The 20621-nt window shown below is 36.4% G+C and overlaps 1 protein-coding gene across 2 annotated transcripts; it reads left to right on the top strand.

Annotated features, from left to right (window-relative positions):
* The first annotated feature begins 386 nt into the window (after positions 1-386).
* Positions 387-14900, top strand: TC2N (tandem C2 domains, nuclear). 2 transcript variants are annotated; one of them, XM_015826707.1, is made up of 11 exons: positions 387-488; positions 1471-1698; positions 4983-5156; positions 7420-7511; positions 8046-8103; positions 9508-9608; positions 10479-10595; positions 10740-10931; positions 12231-12345; positions 13475-13674; positions 14640-14900. In XM_015826707.1, the coding sequence occupies exons 1-11, from the start codon at positions 422-424 to the stop codon at positions 14748-14750; spliced, it is 1455 nt and encodes a 484-aa protein (XP_015682193.1). In that variant the 5' UTR covers positions 387-421; the 3' UTR covers positions 14751-14900. The 2 variants fall into 2 exon arrangements, with proteins under 2 accessions (XP_015682193.1, XP_015682185.1); XM_015826699.1 differs by having other exon boundaries at positions 8046-8121.
* The last annotated feature ends 5721 nt before the right edge of the window (positions 14901-20621 follow it).

Below are 20621 nucleotides of genomic sequence, written 5' to 3'. Positions count from 1 at the left end.
ACTTTGTCTTGTATAAATCTCAAGCATAATCTTTTTTTAAAAAAAAATTACTGGTGAGAAAAACTGGATTCAATTTAATCCCAATGAAATGATGAGAAAGAATATAGCAGTTTACTTCAGCAGGAAGACAGGGCACAGAGGAATTATACTTTACGGGTTTCTTCAGATGTCTTTGGGGATCCCCTATAAGCCACTGCAATGCCACATTGACGTTGGAGAAGCAGAGTAGATCTCCTTCATAGGAGCTTCTATTACACATAATTTTGCACTGGGAAATAACCTATTGCCTAGACCAGTATTTCTCAACATTGGCAACTTTAAGATGGGTGGGTGGGGAGGATTTTTTCTGTATTTCTGATCTAATTTTCTAATAATTTCTAGGTCGCCTTCTTCATTGATTCCAGCTTGCTTAGAAGCAGTAATGGCAACAGAATGCATTAAGAATTGTTGTAGAGGGTGTTTATATACTAATAAAGAAAAGCATGATGGTAAGTTTAGCTAATTTAAATATCTTAATTTTTTAATGGTGACATGATAAAACTATTAGCCATTGCCTCACTTTCACTTTCACTCTAACTATTGTACAGGTAGTTCTCGATGTATGACCACAATTGAGCCCAACATTTCTGTTACTAAGCAAGACAGTTGATAAGTGAATTTTGCCCCATTTTACAGCCTTTCATGGCACAATTGTTAAGTGAATCACTGCAGTTGTTGAGTTAGTAAGATGGTTGTTAAGTGAATCTGGCTTCTCCATTGACTTTGCTTGTCAGAAGGTGACAAAAAGTAATTACATGATCCCGGGACACTGCAACCGTCATAAATATGAGCCAGTTGCCAAGCATCTGAATTTTGATCATATGACCATGGGGATGCAGCAAAGGTAGTAAAGTGTGAAAAATAGTCATAATTCACTTTTTTCAGTGCTGTTGTAACTTTGAACAGTCACTAAATGTACCTCTTTCCAATTTGATAGGCAGACTTTCAACTCCATTTTTGAATCAGTTATTCAGCTCCTAGGTAGCCACACTATCTAGCCCACACTTGCTAGCTAGCTTGCTAACCAGAATGTCATGTTGTACTTTATGAAATGGTTTGCCAAAATCCAAATATTTTACAGCTGCTTAAAGAGGCATAAAATAGGCCATACTCCAGTCAATTGGCACTTTACCCTTTTTCCAGTATACATATATACTGTAATGATTAGAATTAAGTTTTGTCTGCATTTATAATTTTAAGTAAATTGCTAATTTACTGATTCTGTGACCTTCTTTTAACTAACATTGACAAATAACTGAAATCATCAGTTATAATATTTTAGAATCATTGAAAACCTTCTCAAAATTGATATATTGACCATTAAACTACTCCATATCTCAATCAATATGTTGGAAATGTGACCCTTTTAAAATACAAAAGGTCATGAATTGAGTACTGATACGTTTTGCTTCTTTTTGTGTTTTATCACAGCCTCTCTGGAGAAACAGTCTGCAGTTGCTGATCAATATAGATCAAAAGTAGTGGAGAAACCTCCTTTGTCTTCTGTATCCATGAAAAGGCAGGTTGGCTGTTCAGAAGATTATCTTCTCTCCAAGTTCCCACCAGGTGGCAAAGAAATACCCTTTGTAGTTCCTCAGTTCAAACTTGCTTACATCCAACCTCGAAATCTTGGTAATCCACATCTTGGGGGACTTCAAGGTAAAAAGATGAAAGAGTGTAAAATTAATGTTTCTTTTTGACAGGCTGCCTTTAGATGCATTGGAAACTTGCTTATGCAATTGATTACCAGTTCAAATTGCTAATTAAGACTCAAGATCAAACTATATGGATACATGTAGCAAAAAGTGACCGTTTGCAAAACTAGGTAGACAGCTTCCTCCGGTTCTCACCAGTCCCCTCTACACAAACAACATTGAAATAGAAGCAGGCCATTGATACTCTTTAGCTTTAATGAATAAAGTAAAAACACAGCTTTTCCCCATAGGCTTTGTTTTATTTTATTTGATGTTTTTATTTGTGTCTGACTCTTTTGGAATGTTAGCTATTTTTGACTGGTTTAGTAAAAAGTAAGACCAAAAATAATATATACTGTACTGTATTGTAAAGGTTGATTTGTTTCCAAATTCTACAATGTATTGTAGGTTATTAAAATATATACAGTATTCTTACTGTTTCGGATTATTCTGTGACTTCAGAGAAGTCTGTCCTATCCACCACTTGTTAACCTAAAATGCATTTCATTCACCATGTGCAAGAAGAAAACTCCTGTCTTCTACTGAGATTGGTTTTAGTCTTTTTATTATTTAAACATACAGATCAAACTTTTTAAAAACTGCTGGTTTTTTTCAGATGATAGTTTTTATTCCAGCTCCATGACTTAATCTGGATTGGACAATAGAGCACAGGTCTTGTTTCAGCCAGATATAGTTCCCTTCTCATGACAATATGCTCTTTTGTTTGTACTTCTGAACTTGCTAGCCTTACTTGTCCCTAGAGTCTGTTGAATGAAAGAACAGTATCTTATTGTGAAATGTGTGCACCTCAAGGACTCTCAGAGCAGGGAGTTGTGCAAGCCACAAGTTTAGAGCACAGTGTATTTCTGGCCTTACAATAAAAATAAAAAAAAGTCAAATGTTTTGTGTTACTGGAAATTTTAGCTCTTAAATATTTAAGCTATTCTTAAACATAGTTTTAACCACATAACAATTCTAGAATAAAAGGTTTGCACATTGAATCTGCACTTGTGGTTTTATAATATAGAGCAGTGTTTCTCAAACTTGGCAGTTTTAAGATGTGGAATCCAACTCCCAGAATTGGGATATAGAGAGGATACTCGCAATTCCTTCTTTTTTTGAAATGCTCAATTCCAAGCATTGTTACCATAATGATAAAATTTGATCATGAAAGTGAATTGGGATGATTCTTGTAACCCCTTTGCCTCTTTATTGATGAGAAGAGAAATGAGAACAATGCTGAATAATTTCTAACCATCTAAGATAAACCTTGTTCTAAAGTTAGCTTCTATATATTAAGTTGTTTAAGTGATTAAGTATAATTTCCACTGGGTATGAAACAAGATACCAAAGATGTATATGACTGCCTGCACACTGAAGAGCAAAGCAACTTACAAGTGTGCTTATGCTATTTAGAAGCTGACTAACACCACAAAACTCATTTACATTAGCTAATCTATGGTTGGATCTGCAAACTATATCTTGGGAATTTAGAAGTAAAAGCAGCTTTATAACTTAGAAAACACATTAGAGGAAAGTTGTATGGCAGCAAGAACACTCACTTGCTTCTTTCCCTCATTTATAGCAGGGTCCTGCTGTTAGGTTTTTTTCGGTGTACAAGTCCTTTAAAAAGTGACAGAAAAAAATTGGAGATCCAAAGTATGAAAGAAAACAAAAGTGATTGAAGGCAGAAGAAAGAAATACCGAGGAGGAATGCAACAGTGGGTCAGCTAGTAGATGATGGTGTAGCGTGGAACATCATTGGCAACAAAATTAGTCTCCCTGGAAGGGCTGACATTGATCCAAACTGCTTGAGTTGCAAGCTTTTGAGCTGCTGCTATCTGAGGCAAACCACAATTGCTGCATTAGTTATATCATGGCATTGTGTTGGTTAATTATTTGTACATCCATTTGCTGTTGATGACCTAATAATGCTTTAGCAGCGTCTTCTGAGAACATCAGGGTGCCCTTCAGATCTATTGCCAGGTTTAAACATCTAACAGCAAGGTTCGATGCCTTTCTGATGAAAGTAGTGAGGCTTTCAGGATTGATGTCAGCCCTTTGAGATAGGCCAAGTCAAGAGACAGGCACTGTAGGGATTCTAGGCATGCTGCTTCATTGTAGTGAGGTAGAGTAACAGAATCTTGAAAGTGTTTCTCTCCGCCCTCTCTCTTACTTCTCTCTTATAGCAGAAAAAATCATGGTGGAATTATGTCAAATTTCTTCCTCGTGTTTTCCATATTTCTAGGACTGAGTTGCCCTTTCACTTCCTTTAACAATCCATGCCTTCCTTGCCCCAAATCATCCCTGCATTCATACAGGGAGAGATGGTTACATCTTACAAGCTTTCCACAAGGGCTCCCTGTGCACCTAAACAGAAACCTTTTGAAGACTCCACTTGGAAACAATCCTTGCATATCACATTGAGGAGTCCTTGGTGCTCTCTGAGCTGGGTTGTTTTTTGTTTTGTTTTTTGCAGACGTTTCATTACACAAACTAGATAACATCATCAGTGCTAGCAAAGGCTAGCATGATGATGTTACCTAGTTTGGGTAATGAAACGTCTGCAAGAAAATTAACCTAGCTCAGAGAGCACCAAGGACCCCTCTTTTCAATCCCGAGCTACAAATATTCTCCTTTATTGGTATTATCAAGTCTCATTTTCTGACACTTGATGCATGACCCTTGGTCCTCTTTTCAGCGATGGCATTCTTTCCTTGTTTGTTTTTCCCAAATGTTTTTCTTTAACCCATAGAAGCAATTCATGAAAGACCTAATTAGGTGTCCATCTTAAAGCATCCATGCTACTTTTGGACTGAGGGCTCCTTCTTATTCTTCCTGTATCACTCCAAGTTTTTTTGATTAGTAGTCTTTTTGGTAGTCATGGCATTGGCCTGTCAACCTGGTAAATGGTTTGCCTTATGAAAAGATTCTGTTCCCCCTTCACCCAGATATTTCCTTCTTTCCAAATTCAGTATTGGCCTTCTGGTTGAATCAAATCACTACATATTTTCCTCACCATCTTGGCCACCTTTGGAAACAATACTTTTTTTTTGAGGCCGGGGGGGGAGAATATCTCCAAAAATGTCTTGTTACTTGGACAATTTGGTATCATTTCATTGGGACCAATGCTTCCTGGCTTTCTGCAAATGGATAATGACTGCCATAAAGTTTTGCTGTAGACTGGCCCAACAGCCATATCCATTTGATTTGCCTAATAATATACATATATCATATCATACTTTTCAGGTTCAGTTGTAACGTCTTTCAGTGATCGGAAAGCAGAACTTTCTGGTATATACCATCAAAGACCACCTGCTGATGTGGTATATAACCCATTCTATATGCAACTGCCACCTCTTTCTCCGGATTTAAGTCAAGGCCACACAGAAAAAATGGCGAACAGGAGATTATATGGATCAGGTAAAAGAGTTCATCAGTTGTAACACCATGCATGTCCCCCACTTTAAAGAATAGAATTAGAAGACAGCAGACATGAATTCTGCCTTTTTATATTAGTTGTGAATAAAATAAGCCTGCATTAAACTAGGAAAGCATAAATGTCCTAAAAACTATTTTCCAAAACAAGGCTAATATTATTCTACATGTCTATGTGTCTATTTCTGATTGATTTCCTAAATAGCCTTCCATTTAGGCTGCTCCTATTAGTACAGTACTGTATTTTGTTCTTTCAGGTCATTCTTGTATTTGTATTCAGTTTTTGGGCAAGACATTCAAGCTCTTTAATGCCCTAAAGCTACATACTCTAGGTGCAAAACCTTGAAAGGAAGAAGAACAAGTTAATTTAAAGAGCAGCTTTACTTGAGAAGATAAATCTATGTGGTATTTATATGGACTGCATTTCTTTGAAGCAAAAGCAGAAGCTGTCGATATTGTCTAAAGAAGAAAATAGTTTAAGGATGATCACTATTTGGCATAGACCGACCAAGTGAAGTACGGAAAAGTTCAAGCCCAATTGAATGGTTTTGCTTTAGAGGATTAATCAATAAATAGTTTTTCACAAGCATTCTGTAACACTTGAAAGCCAGTTTGGTGTAGTCATGGTATTTTAAGAATTTTGTACTGAAATAGGAACAAAATGTGCTCTGTTTTTGCTATTGGAACCAAGTTTAGATATTTTGTGTGGCATCATCTTTGATTTTTCTAACTGCTATTCATACTACTTTCTGGCCTTTAGTTGGGTTGCTTTCCTTTCAAATGTTTTCCAGTTCAGCTAGTATTGCAGCAGTCACAGTTATCTGTTGTTGTTAGTTTAGATTAGTTGGAGTGGTGTGTGAATGGAATATTGAGAGGGGAACAGCTATTAAACATAAAATATTTGGCATAGGGAAGTAAGAATTCCTGTAGGTGAGCAGCTCACTTACATTGTACTATGCAAATAGATATCGTATATCTGTTCATACTGGATATATATTTCATGTATATGTATGTATGTGCTTTTATACATGCATGCATGTACATATTAGACTGACTTACACTCAGATATCGCTAAGGCTATTCAGGCTGTACAAAGCTATTTAAATATCCATAGAACATTAACTGGGTTGATTGGTTGAACTTTAATTTACTGTTTGCATGCTGTTGTATCTTTCTGATGCTGAGTGTCTGAATGCAGGTAAAAATGCAGAGTTTCCATGTTGGTCTGGACCATGGGTCAGCAACCCGCAGCTCCGGAGCTGCATGTGGCTCTTTGAGCCTTCTCCTGCGGCTCCCAGCCTCCTCCGCCATTTGCAGAGAGAGAGAGACAGAGAGAGGCACTTGTGCTTTCCTTCTCTCTCTCTCTCTCTCTCTCTCTCTCTCTCTCTCTCTCTCTCTCTCTCTCTCTCTCTCTCTCTCTCTCTCTCTCTCTCTCTGTGTGTGTGTGTGTGTGTGTGTGTGTGTGTGTGTGTGTGTGTGTGTGTGTGTAAAAAAGAGAGTGGCTCACGCTGTTCTCCGAGGAGCTGACAAGCTTATTGGGCGGGGCTCCTGCCTTGGCTGCGTCTCTGCAGGAAGCAGGAAGGGCAGGAGAAAGCCAGCCCAATAAGAATGTGTGTCAGTTTGTTGGAGAACAGCCTGAAGCCAGCTTGCCAGGTGAGCAGAAGATCGGAGAGAGGGAGGGGGGAGAGAGAGAGAGAAAGAGAGAGAGGGAGAGAGAGAAGAGAGAGAGAGGGAGAGAGAAAGAGGGAGAGAAAAAGAGAGAGAGGAGAGGGAGAGGAGAGGGGGAGCGAGAAAGAGAGGGAGAGAAAGAGGGAAAGAGGAAAGAGGGAGGGAGAGAGAGGAAAGAGTGAGAGAGAAAGAAAGAGGGAGAGGAAAGAGAAAGAGAGAGAGGGAGAGGAAAGAGAGAGAGAGAAAGAGAGAGAGAGAACTCATGCACAGCAGCCTCTATTTCTTTTTAATTAAACTCTTCAATCAAGCTCCCCACCCCTTGTGTGTGCGCACGCGCGCAGGTTTTGCAGCTCCCAGTGTTTTTTTATTTGTGATTGTTTAAATGACATAGAGTTAGACTTGTCTATTCTTAGGAAGTGATAGCAATTTCTCACTTGGTGATGAATCAAACTAAATTATGAAATGTTATAACACTTTATAGCAACCTCATATCAACCCTGTTCTGATATAGAATTTTTTAAAAAACTAAATTGATCTTGAAATTTTCAAGATGGGCTTCCTTTTCTGTTTCTTTTTTCAGTTTGTGACTTAAGAAGTAGCACATTGCCCTGCTCTTCCTCTTTAAGCCATTCTATGTTTGATCTTACAAGTCCACCCCACCAATTTCTTCAGGTAAATAAGTGTTATTTAGTGTTACTGTGATACCAAGCTTTATTAATAACTGTAAATGATTGATCACAGGTAGTCTTTGACTTAAGACCACATCAGTTGCTAAATGACGTGGTCATTAAGTGACTGGATCCAATTTTATAACCACTTTTACTGCAATAAGTAAATCAGTTGTTAAACAAAATTGGCTTCCCCAATTGACTTTGTTTCTCAGAAGCCGGCTGGAAAGGCCACAAATCATGATTGCATAACAAGATGCTGCAACTGTCGTAAATGCAAGCCAGTTGCCAAGTGCCTGAATTGCAATCACATGACTGCAAGGGTAGTGCAATGGTTGTAACTTTGAGGATGAGTTGTAAGTCACTTTTTCTGAGTGTCATAACTGCAAATTGTTGTTAAACGATCAGTCATAAGTCATAAATTGAGAACCAACTGTAATTTCTTAATAATATATTTTGATCTCACACCTAGTTCTGTATTTTCTTATTCTTGTTTTGTTTTGTGTTAACTAATCAGACTTTTGTTTGTTTGTTGAAGAGATATGATTCCGCCTCCAGTGTACCAAGCAGCATCTCCTCCAGAAAGAATTCACAAGGTAGTAATAGGAGCTTAGGTAATAAACAGTGTTGTCTTGTCTTGCTTCTGCTAGAGATTGGGTAAACTGGGTCTCATATGATGAGAGAGTTCTGTGAAGTCCAGAAATATCTGGTACAAGCATGCTAAAGATGTAGGCCAATATAGATCCTACATTATGTTTTTATAAAATCAAAATATATTTTGACTTAGAATTTTGTTACACTTCTCTTTTTAGCTTTATTAGAAATGGAGCGTACACTGGTATCTTAATAATAGTTAAAAATGGATTTTATTGAAAGAAAAATATAGGTTGGAACAAGTTACAGTATAGCCTTAAGCCTTAACTTAAGTTGATTGAACCCAACAAAAATAAGACCTAGTTAAAATATGTTGCATGACTTCCTAGACTACAGTACTTGATATAATAAATAGAAATGTTAGTTACACATTTTTTAATCCTCTGTATTAAAAGAAAGAAGCCTCTCTCCCTTTAATGGAAAGCTAATATATCCAGAGTAGAGGAAGTTCATAATAGTGGTTTGCTGACCTCCTTATTCTCCACATGGAGAATATGGAATGGCTGAACCATATACTCTCTTTAAAAGCCAGTGCTTTTTTTAGGTGGAAAAAATGATTGGAAATTCTGAATAGGGAAAAAGAGAGCCGAGGACTGGGAAAATCCACTAAAACAAAATTGTTCTGCCTGTAGGAAATAGGCAAATATTGAGTAGTAAGTGAGGGTACCATGTAGAAAATAATGGGGTTAAGAGAATGAAATGACTTTTCAAGTTGAAGCTCATGAAATTCCTGCTCCAAGGCTGACAGCAAGGAAGCAAGCATTATATTGGTATAAAGAAATATTTCTCACACTATACTGGAGTGAACTTTACTGAAAGTAAAGTTAAGTCATCCTTGTTCAGAATTCTGGGAATTGCAGTCCTACTGCATCTGAAAAGTGGCAGGTTGGCAAAGGTTGCTGTAAACTAAAGCTTAGTATAGTACATTGTTTTGGATTCATTTGCCACTTATTTTATGACATTGGTCCTCTGCTGTTTAGCATAAACTTTGCTTGGCAGAGTGATATCACATTGGTGAAAAGGTTAATCTCTCTGGTTCTGCCAGTGCAGGTGTGTGCTAAGGAAGAAAGTTGGCAACCCACTATATTGTTTATGTAATTTTGAAAACACCTTTTATGCTGCATTTAGATAGGATTACTCATAAACGGCTGAAACATTGGCAGATTTGATTTATACCAAACACATGTATTTCCTTATACATAACAACTGACATATCTTGGCAGTAGGGATAAATATTTAAGTAATGAGAACAGGTTTTTAAAAAGAAGTCTGAGTTCACTGGATAAACTAATGTTTTTTCAGCCTTTGAAAACAAGTTCCAAAAGTGTTTTTGGATTTATCCCCAGATACAATTACATTATCAGGTGACGAAAGAGAATTTGGCAGGCTGAACGTGAAGGTGTGCTACATTTTTTCTGTTGAACAGATATGGATCACCATCTTGAAAGTAAGTAATCCTAAAAAGCATTCAGTTACTGGTTCTTGAATTAGGGGCACTGGTGAAAAAAATCTACTTTATATGTTAAACTCAGCTGTTAAGCAAGAACCATTAGGTTGACAAAGGTTTATTTATTGAATTTGTATAACCACCTGTCTCACCAAAAGTGATACTGGGCAGTGTACAATCATATGAAACACCAAATATAAAAACAACAGATAAAAATGTAAAAAACCACATTAATTATCATAAAAAAACAAATATATATATGTGTGAAGGGAGGAAAAATGCCCCCCTCAACAATGGATCCATCTAAGCAAATCTTAATGGACAATGGCACTTTTTATTATATATATGAATGTCATTACTGATTTAGCTAGATTTTATTAGCAGCAGAGGATATACCATACACATTTTGCTGTATGAAATCCTTTTATTTGAAAATGAGAGGAATTGAATTGGGACAGATTATGTACAGAGAATATACTGTTACATAAACCAGTGCATCTTCAGACATAACATTATATGGAAAAAGAATAATTTGTACTTTAATCTACTTCATTTTCATTACAATTTTTATCGTGTTAATATTTATTAACTATTCGGTATTTATGAAGATATAAGAATGAGACATTAGTGTAACTTATATCTTAGACAGCCAGTATTAAATCACTTTTTCAGCAATAAATATCTAATGCAATAATTTTAATCAGCAAGGGTTGATTCTTCAGTTGCCTTGAGATTTTATAAAGTTGAAGAACCATATTTTATAGTGAGTAGATGAATAATGTTAATCATAAATAAAGCAAACTGACATAAGGAAATTAAGCATGTAATTGTGTTTTCCAAGGTTGCATTGTTTAGTTTTCAATTTTGTAGTGCAAAGATTTGAACTGGTCATCTACTTGTGAAGAACATCCTCAAATTTCCATAAAAGGAATCCTTACCCTACACAAACCAGTGCAATTCAGATGTTTAGCAAAAGAAGCTTCCAATGTAAGTGGCACTTTAAAAAAAAAAAAACTATTTCAAAATTGTTCCATATGCGAATATGTGAATTGATAAAAGCAGAGACACGAGAATGATTATGGAAAAGGATTTTTTTTCCAACTCTCATATTTGACTTTCGCTTGCATCTAGGACATTGAATTCATGGAAACCTTTGTGTTTGCTATTAAACTGCAACTCCTCCAAACTGCAAGACTTGTGTTCAAAGTACAATCTCTGATTCCCAGAAGAAAAACTATAGGAGAATGTATTTTGCCACTGCGAGACCTCAGTTCACAGGAAGTGGATTATTGGCTGATGATAACGCCTCCTTCCAAAGCTTTAGTAAGTTAAAGTATCCTAAGGATTCTTGAAGGAGATACATGGGGTTTTATGCAGGAGCAGAAATGTATAATTGTTTTTTTGTCATTTCCTTTTGTTAATATTCATTGATTCTTCCTCGCTTCTGTCAGGAGCCCGCAACGCTGGGGGGGGGGTGTAGGGAGAAAAGAGTCCCCTCATTTGTAGCCCTATCAGCTAAAACTTCCACACGCACTTCTCCCGTTGCCAAATTGCAACCTGTTCTTTTTTATCTACAAAGGTAATGTCTGAAAAATTATAAATAGGATGCAAAGCCTGTAATTCTTTGTATGTTGCAACTCCTTCTTTCCCTTCACCTGTTATAAATTCCCCTCCACCACAGCTATAAATTCACAATAGCTATATATCTCTAATATAATAGTAGTTTTTATTCTGAGGCTGGATCACTTAACAGGATTTGATCTGTTTCGAAAAAGACAGCCTTAATAAGTCTGTCGATTATTTTCTGGTCTGGCCTAACTTGAATGGCTAATATCTCCACAAGAAAATCAGAACTATAATTTCTTGAGATAAGCTACAATAAGAGACCTTGCAAGGCAGAGTGTGCTGTATCTTACCCTCCTTCATTTACTCCGTGAATCAGGGAGGTTTTTGCCTGCTTCTGAATATTATCTTGCTTCCTAGAATTTGTAAGCCCTTTTTTTGTGTGGCAGGAGTTTTTGAAAATATCTATCAAGGTCATTTTCTTTACTCTCCATATTTAGGACAGATTGGCATTCCTCTGACATGGAGTTACATTAGTAATGAAAGTATTTTAATTATAAAAATTCATCACTATAGAATTTCACACAAGGAAGTAGTATTGTAGTTTCACTTATTAACATCTGCCAGAACCGGCTCTAAAGAACCAGGAAATGAATTCCATAAACCAAAGGTCATCCCAACCTCATGAAAAAGTTTTTAGAAATGTAAGGCAGTTTTTAAAAAACAATTTATAATCTGGAAAAAAAGAGATCCTGCCATTTTAAAAAATGAAGAGATTCCACAGAAATCCTGAAAGCACTTTCCCCAAAATATATATAGTAGCTTTTTGGATCCCAATCTTGATTCTGGCAAATTTGGAAGGATTAGAACTTATAATTCTATAGCATACAAAAGTAGCATTATCAGGCCATTAAAAAAAAAAAGATAGGGCTGATGTTTCTTTGTCAAAATGAAAAGTCTGATCTTTTCACTTCACACCTGTGTAACAAAATATTTGATTTGTGAAAGTTGGCTAAGATGAAGATGGAACATTCCTTTGCTCTTTGACTCTCTGTGCAGGTGTGTTCTGCAGAATTGAAAATAGGCACCTGTTTTCAAGCAGTAAACAGCCGGATCCAGTTGCAAATTCTAGAAGCTCAGAACCTTCCAAGTTCATCCACACCATTGTCTTCAAGTAAATACTATAGTTTTATTGGTCAAACTCCATAAAAGAGAGCATGTTTAAATACAAAACTACACATCTCTGTGTGGCTGCTACTGTTCTTTTCTGATTGTAGAATGACTTTTATATAAAGTCACATATATGTCATGTCTTTATCGAGGCTTCTCAGATGCATAAAGTAAAACTAAAAAGATTTCTTCTGAATCCTCTTGGTTGATCTTGCTTATTTTAAAATATGCTTTCTTAAAGCTTATTATTTGATAGTCAAATATGTTTAGAGGTTTGAGTAGAGTTATACTATTGTGGGGATGTTGCAGTTGAGATAGCAGCAGGCTATCTGTTACACTCGTTGACTGGTATGGACAAATTTAACAGGCAAAATTGCATCATCTAGAAAGTTTTCACTAGGAAATGGACCCACTTCAGGAAGTAGGCATTAGTGCAGTGGTTCTCAACCTTTTTAATGCCGTGACCCCAACTGGTCGTAAGTCGAGGACTAAACCGGTCATAAGTCAAGGACTAAACCGGTCGTAAGTCGAGGACTAAACCGGTCGTAAGTCGAGGACTACCCAGCCGGTCGTAAGTCGAGGACTTTCCCTGCCCGGGAGCGCCACGCATGCGTGGTTCCGCCCCCTGCGCCGGCCGAGGCTTAGCTGGCAAGCGGCAGAGACGGAGCAGGCCGACCACCAGCTGGCCCAGCCCAAGGGAGGTAAGGCACCCGCCGGAAAAGGGGGAAAAAATGGCGGACAAAAAAAATGGTGGACAGCCTTGCTTGGCGACCCCCATGAAATGGTCGATCGACCCCAAATGGGGTCCCGACCCACAGGTTGAGAACCACTGCATTAGTGGGTCAAAAAGCAAAAATCTGCACTTTAAGTAGAAAGGTGAATTCCACTGGTCTTTATAACAGCCTAATACTGGGAACCGAAGCTGCTTTCCAGTGAGCGGAGACTTGTTTCTAAGGAGTGAGCACTGTGTATCTATCCATTAAATTGCATCCACCCAGTGGCTCCCTCTCTCCCCATTTGTATATCATATTCAAAGACTTTGCATCAGTTATAATTAACAGTAATATATTCTTTGGGATTTCAAACTTCACACAATGAAAACGTTAAAAAAAAAGTCATTGCTTCTACCATAGATTTTTTTGTAAAGATTGAGATGCTCAGCACTGAAGGATTGGTTGATAAGAAAAAAACTCGTCTGCTGAAATCTACTAACAGTCAAGTAAAATGGGGAGAAACCCTGATGTTCCCTGTGAGCCAGAATGAACATGGAATAAACTTTCTCATCAAACTCTATAGTAGGAGCTCAGTGAGAAGAAAACATTTCCTGGGACAGGTTGGTGTTTTTTTTTTTCACCTATGACACCCAATGCAAGTTTCTGAATTCTAAAACTTAAAATTTATGTGAACCATAGACTTTGCTTTTAAAAAAAAAACATGTTAACATTAATATAATCCTGGTTGAAATAAAACAGGAATAGGAAGCCTGCAGCCCTTTAGATTTTGCTGAATATTGTCTAGCCAGGTGATATTCAGCAATTTCTTTAAATATGGATTTAATTTCATGGCTAGATCCTTTAAAATTTTTATCTCATTATGAATAAACAGTTTTGTACCATAAGTAATTTCCTCTTATGCAACTTTATATCAGCGATCTCAAATTTACAACTCAGATTTGTCAGAAGATACAAATATCCATTCGATTCCATTCTATAAATTGTTAGGAAGTATAAATTTGTGAATAGCTCAGAAGCCACATCCATCCGTTCATCCATCCATCCATCCATCCATCCATCTATCCATCCATCCATCATAAAACTATAGATATCATAAATTGAATTCAATAAAGCTAAATCTTGAAGATAAGTTATTTGTAGATTACGCAGATGACACAACATGAAATAGGATATCTTACAGCCTGGAAAACAGAAATAAAATTCAAAACAATCTTAATAGGCTAGAAGAATCACTATGTAAGAGAGTATAATTTTATAAAACACAGGTAAAGTATTATTAGAAGTTAAAGATCAAATGCTCAGAAGGTATTAAAGCAGAAATCCCAGATCATGGGATATAAAAATTAGTCTTTTTCAAAATCCTAAAATTAAGATAAAAGATATCATAATCTTATTAGAATCCATTTTTAATAAAATGCATATTTGTATCTCATCTTAGCATCCTCTCTGTTCTTGATTCATATTCTGCATTGTATAAACATCGTTTTTATACACTGATCAAGATAAATGTCAAAAACAGCTTTTGGAGTCTTTATCATTATTTTTTGTTTTTCTTATCATGCAGGTTTGGTTAAGCAGTGACAGTAACAGTGCAGAAGCTGCTGATCAATGGAGGGACACAATTGCTAATCCAGAGAAGGTTGTGGTTAAATGGCATAACATTATTCCAGCGTGATACTGCTTTGAACAGCCCTTTTGGTACTGATTTGGACTTGACTCCAGAGACTTTTGCACTTATTTAAAATGACCAGCCATCAGATAACAAAAAAAACCAGAAAAGAAATATCTATATAGACACATACAATATCATCTCTGCACAAGAAAATCACAGAGGAAGCAATGGAGTTGAAAAGGGAAGGATGTTGGAAATCCTAGCAAAGTACATGACATTCAAAAGCCACGTTGAAAAATAATGGCTTGATTATTAATTGACTGTTTTAAAAAACTATGAAGCTTACATATGAAACATTCAAATATTTATATTCTAAAATAAAAATTAATTTAAAAACTTTGTATAGATTTTAGCTATCCTTCAAGAAGATTGTGTTCCATGTATTAGTTGACCACCATGTTCCAGCTATTGTTTTGCTTCTAAAAGTATTCTGTGGACACTTTATTATTTCTACCAATATGTTGAACAAGTGAGCTAAAGTAGGCAGGAAAGTAGAACTAATACTTTACCATTTAATTCTTGAAATAATCATTTTAAGGTCAATTTTTAAGAATAGTTGTTGTGTTGGATTGTAAATTTGAGAGATAGGCAGGGAAGTAACAATTCTTTTGTTAATTAACTCAGTTTCATAGTTTTGCAGCATAAAATTTGCTTTACTGTTTTGAACAGAGAGATAGATTAATAAGAAGTACTCTAATGGTGAAATTCAATAGAATTTGATCTCATCCTTAGAACTAGCAGGGACCCACTATTCCGTGTTTTAAGAAAACTGAAGTCACCAATCCTTATAAAATGAAAGAAACAAAACAAAATATGCAATCATCAGTCTAACCAATTATTTTGAGAAATAAGCACCTTCCCAACCTTCAGTATTTTAAGATAACATATAAAGTGATAAAGGCTAATAGAGCTTGTATGCATAACTAGTCCATGGATAACTAAACTGGCACCACTTACCGGTATATAGGTTTATATAGAGATCTTTGGCTGTAATCAAGCAGGTGCCCTGAGTACTTTCTAGAGATAAAACATTTTTAAGGCACAAGGATCTGCATTTACTGCATACAATACAATGTCTTGACTACTGAGATGTTTGGCAAAAAGCTTGGTAGTAGAAATACCGGTAGGCACTGTGCAGCAGATAAGCCATTGGGAAAAATGGATCAGTAACATCTGAAAAACTTTCATGGGGATTTGAAATGCAGCATGATTTAACTTGAATGTCTTCATTGCCTCTTTCAGTAGATTAACAGTTCACGCTGAGCTTTCAATAAATAGGATTTGGTTTGCCTCAAAGCTGTTGCCATATGAACCTGGAAGGGCACATTTGACATGTGAATCCTCATGCTGATGTGATCTCAGGACTTATTTGTCAGACAAAGCCCAAGAAGGACATGGAACAATTCAGCCATAAGTGATGCCAGTTCTTTATTTGCTTTCACATAGCAGACAGATTCTTGCCAGACTAAACCTTTATTAGTCCCAGCCTTATGGATGCACCCTGAGATATTCTAAGGAGTGGTTATCCTTACTTTCTTCCTCTGTCTCCTCTCCAGTTCTGGGATGCACTGCCTCTTGTCTTCCTTCTCTTTCTGGAATATGCTCCCTCCTTCCAGGGACACTGCCACTTCACTGTAGTCCATCACACCAGCTCTCACAATACCATTCCTATTTCTCATAACATCTAAAGCACATAGGATGCTTATATGCAATGATCAAAAATAAAACCATACATAATTATAACTTTCGTAGTAGAATTCCAGAAAATGAATATCTTTATAGATCATTAAACTATTCTCTGCAGTCTGCAGAGAATTAGGAATTGCTGCAGGCAGTGTTATAGTATTTTAAAATGTACTGGTTTCAGAAATGACAAGGCTCAAATCTGAATTCTGTTTGTCAGACTTGGCTGGTATTCATGCATGAAACAGAGAATGCCCTCAGTGCATAATGAACTATGAATCAGAAGGTATAGTTATACCGTGATTAGCTGGAAGAATCCAGATTTTTATGAGGAAGGAGGAGGAAAAAAGGCTTGTGTAGAAAAGGTGGCAGAATGACAGCATATAAAACCAACATTCAGGAGAGAGGAAATTGAATTAAGTGGAAAAAAACTATCAAACTAAAAGCCACACTAAGAAAAGCAAATGAAAAGAATAATGGGAACATAAAACTGGAGAAGACATAGAACCACACTTACCCCCAAAACAATGAAATCTTGAATAATTCAGAAAAAAATGTCTCTTTGTATCCTCAAATATTATAATTAGACAGCAAAACTAAGTCCTTGCTTAACCAATCACTGAGCAACCATTTGAAGTTACAGCAGACCCCCCCCAAAGGATACTTATGATCCAATTTCACCCCTACACGATCATGTGATCTCATTTTGGGTACTTGGCAACCGGCTTGCATTTACAGCCATTTGCAGTGTCCAAAGGTCATGTGATTGCAATTTTTGCCATTTTGGGATGGTTTCGAGTGTTTATTTCTGGTTTCTAGTCAAAAATCTATTGGATAAACAGGTTGACTTAATGATTGCAGCAAAAAGTAGTAAAATCAGGCATGGTAATGTGACCCGCTTAACCACAATGGCTTTACAACCTTTTTTGTTGTAGTCGTTAAGCAGACAAGACGATAATTATGGTAATTATAGTCATACATTGAGGACTACCTGAATGAATTCAATGCTAACATAGTTGGATTTAAATCTGGAGGAGCAAATGAAATAGTGGTAAATATAGCAGCTAGTCTTTTGGAAGAGCATTGGTCCTCAATCTCAGCAAATAAAAAGCAAATAGAAAATTGTGGCTTGCAATGCATTCAATATAGTCGCTGTATAGTTGGAAAAAAAACAGATTGTTTAGAAGTTGCATTACAAATTTAAACCAAAATGTAAATATTCTACAGTTCTTTGGTTACAATTTTTATTTACAGCATACTTTGCATCAGTTCATGACAAAGGTGATTTAGTGTATCATTGTAAAAATCATTTCTCTACTATATTTCAAAGTAATTGGTAGAAAAAATAACTGCCTTTTTTAAGCAAAATAATCACTGAAATTAAAACAATGAAATTATGAGCAAAGCTGCTTAACAGTCTTGATACAGTATTTTATTTCCTCTCTTTATTCTTTTTCATAAACATTGTACATTTTGTCTAGTAGGATAAATGCAGATCTGATGAGGGCTTCATGCAATAATAACATTCTTAGGGAGCTCACATTCAAATATTGGAATATATAGAAGTTCTACTGAATTTATAGTACTGTAATACACAAATGACCAGATGTTTTATTATACTGTATATGTATATGTTAATATATATTTTTATGAATATATACTCTGTGTGTGTGTGTGTGTGTGTGTGTGTGTGTGTGTGTTTTGATGCCCCCTGGAGTCACCCTGTGTGAGTTGGGCAGCCATATAAATTTGTTTAATGAACAAATGCAATAAATGTAATGACTGAAGCATTTGTATAAATAGATTCTAGCCTGCCTTTGCCTTCTACCTGTGGTCTGATCTGTTTAGCAAAAGTCTCTAGCCAAAGATATTTAGCTAGCTTTTTCAAATGATAAAAATATGCCTAAGGTTTCATATGTGCACATACAAGTGGACATACAAACACACACACACACACAAAGATTATTTTATTGAACAAAACACAAGCAAAGAGGGAAAAAAATCTTTCTCAGAGCTTCCTGATGATGGTTTGAATCTGAGTACACCAGAATTTCACATTATGCAACATGCTGGGCCTCATGCCAGGACTTTGTTTAAGAAGGGTGTGAAATGAATTGACCAACAGGCTGGTGATGCCAAATGTTAACAGTGACGTCACTGTTAATCTACCTCATGAATAATCCCGGATCCTGGCACAGCTGTACAGTACACTTCAAGTCTTATTATTAACCCACATGCTGTTTTTATTGACAATTAACTCCATTACCTGGGCATATTTTCGGTTAATTATTAGAAAACTAGCAGAGTATACTTTCTTGTATGAATAATTATAGCAATTCTGTAGGCACCTGCAATTTTTTGCTTTCTATAGCCTAGTTTTGTTGACTGCTACATATGGCTTCAAAACAATACCTGGCCTTAGAAATGGTCTTCCTTCTGCAGTATGCTGGACCAAGAAAACTAATACATTTTGAACCTCTTTCTCAACTCTTCCTTTTATGTTGGCCTTCCCATATTACTTGTTTTTAATTTAGTTTTTTAAATTATAAAAATGCTTTAAAATAAAAAGTTGATTAATACAGTACTTAGTGTTGCTAAAATTAGGGCCGTTCTGAAAATTAAGAAGCTGAGAATTATTTCAGAAGTTTTTACATTTAACTTGTCATTTGCTGATTGGTCACTCATCACTATGTTATTATGAAGACTTCTGTCTATATGTGAAGCTTGTGTCTATATGTGAACTTCCCAGTTAGTTTTGCAAGATATCACCTGAATCATCTCTTCAGATGCCAATTTAGCTATGAGCGAATATGAACAATTTTATCTGCAAAGAGTCTCACAAATATGTGGTAGCAGCCAGTAGGAAGATCACCTTTTTTATTTTTACCCTCCAAATAAGAATAAACTTAAGGGTGCTTTACAGAAACATGCAGGTTCAATAAAAGTACTGTATAGGCGTAATAATATTAAAGATACAGTATATTCATTTCTTTGATCACGTTCACTCTTATGTTACCCTCTGCTCTGATGTTTCTTCAACTATTTTATTCTCTGGAGCTCCTTGATTTTCCAACGAGATTGAGATCTGCAAATTAGGATAGGCCACTTGAGGGGGCAATTTCACCCAATGCTCTCCAGAGAAGAATTCCAAAGCATAACTAGAGATGTGATAAATCTGCCTATTTGATCTCTGGGGAATTCCTCAAAAACCCAACATCTCTCAGGTGCTTGGGGTGGATCACAGTAATCCGTCCAGTTTTAATCCTGAAGGTTGAGTGCAGAAACAATAAGCACAAATAGGGCTGTCTCATGTGACCTTAAGCCCAACCAAAATGTAGTTTCAAGACATGGAGATTGAAGTTGTCAACACTAGAAGTTTGGAAGATTCCAATATCAGGCCAGATATGAATTCCAAAAGCTGATGCAAGGCTGCTGCCAGGCAACAATAATGCACTTGCCTTTCAGCCCAAACTACACATGCAAATAACTCACACTTGGTCACCCGTGGGGCAGTACTTCTAATTGGAAGAAAGGAAGGAAGGAAATATTGCCATGCTCCCTCACTAATGATGGAGTTGTGATTGTTCCAGATCTAAACTGCAAAATATGCAGGAAAGCATATTTTGAACAGGGTAATATGCACAGTCCCATTCCACCAAGTATTTGCTATACAGGTCAAGTGACCATTCACACAAATACGATAGATATCCTTTGGGTGGTAGCAGCAATGTCTCAAGCTGTCAAGTAGGTGAGGCCATGGCTGTTTTGGTAGTAACAACTTTACCTACAGCACAACAACTTTGCAACAGTAACTCAGGACGTCATCACTGTGCTAATCACATCCTCTTTATAGGGCTGCCTTTGAAAACTTCTGTATTTTATACCTATAATTGGTACAAAATACAACTGTTGACAGATGCTGATTGCCATGAGGATATTACTTCTGTGCTCAAGGCTTGCCCTAGTTGCTGATAGGTTTCCTGGTTTTAACTTATAAAGCCATCTGTGGTTTGGCATTGAGGCATCTTAAGGAGCATTCTTCTTTGACTAGACTTTATCTATTTGACATGGTCGTAATGGGAAAAGAATTTGGAAGTTCTACATTTTCATGAAATGAAGAGTCTGAAGCTAGGAAGCAATGTTTTTAAGGCACTGATGTTATAGAACAACTCCATTTGGATATTGTGTTAG

Source organism: Protobothrops mucrosquamatus, unplaced genomic scaffold (genome assembly GCF_001527695.2).
Source record: "Protobothrops mucrosquamatus isolate PMUCROS unplaced genomic scaffold, P.Mucros_1.0 scaffold_211, whole genome shotgun sequence".
In the NCBI taxonomy this organism is placed as follows: Eukaryota; Metazoa; Chordata; class Lepidosauria; order Squamata; family Viperidae; genus Protobothrops; species Protobothrops mucrosquamatus.
The sequence above is the reverse complement of the archived record's forward strand: the minus strand, read 5'-3'. Positions and strand labels throughout refer to the sequence as shown.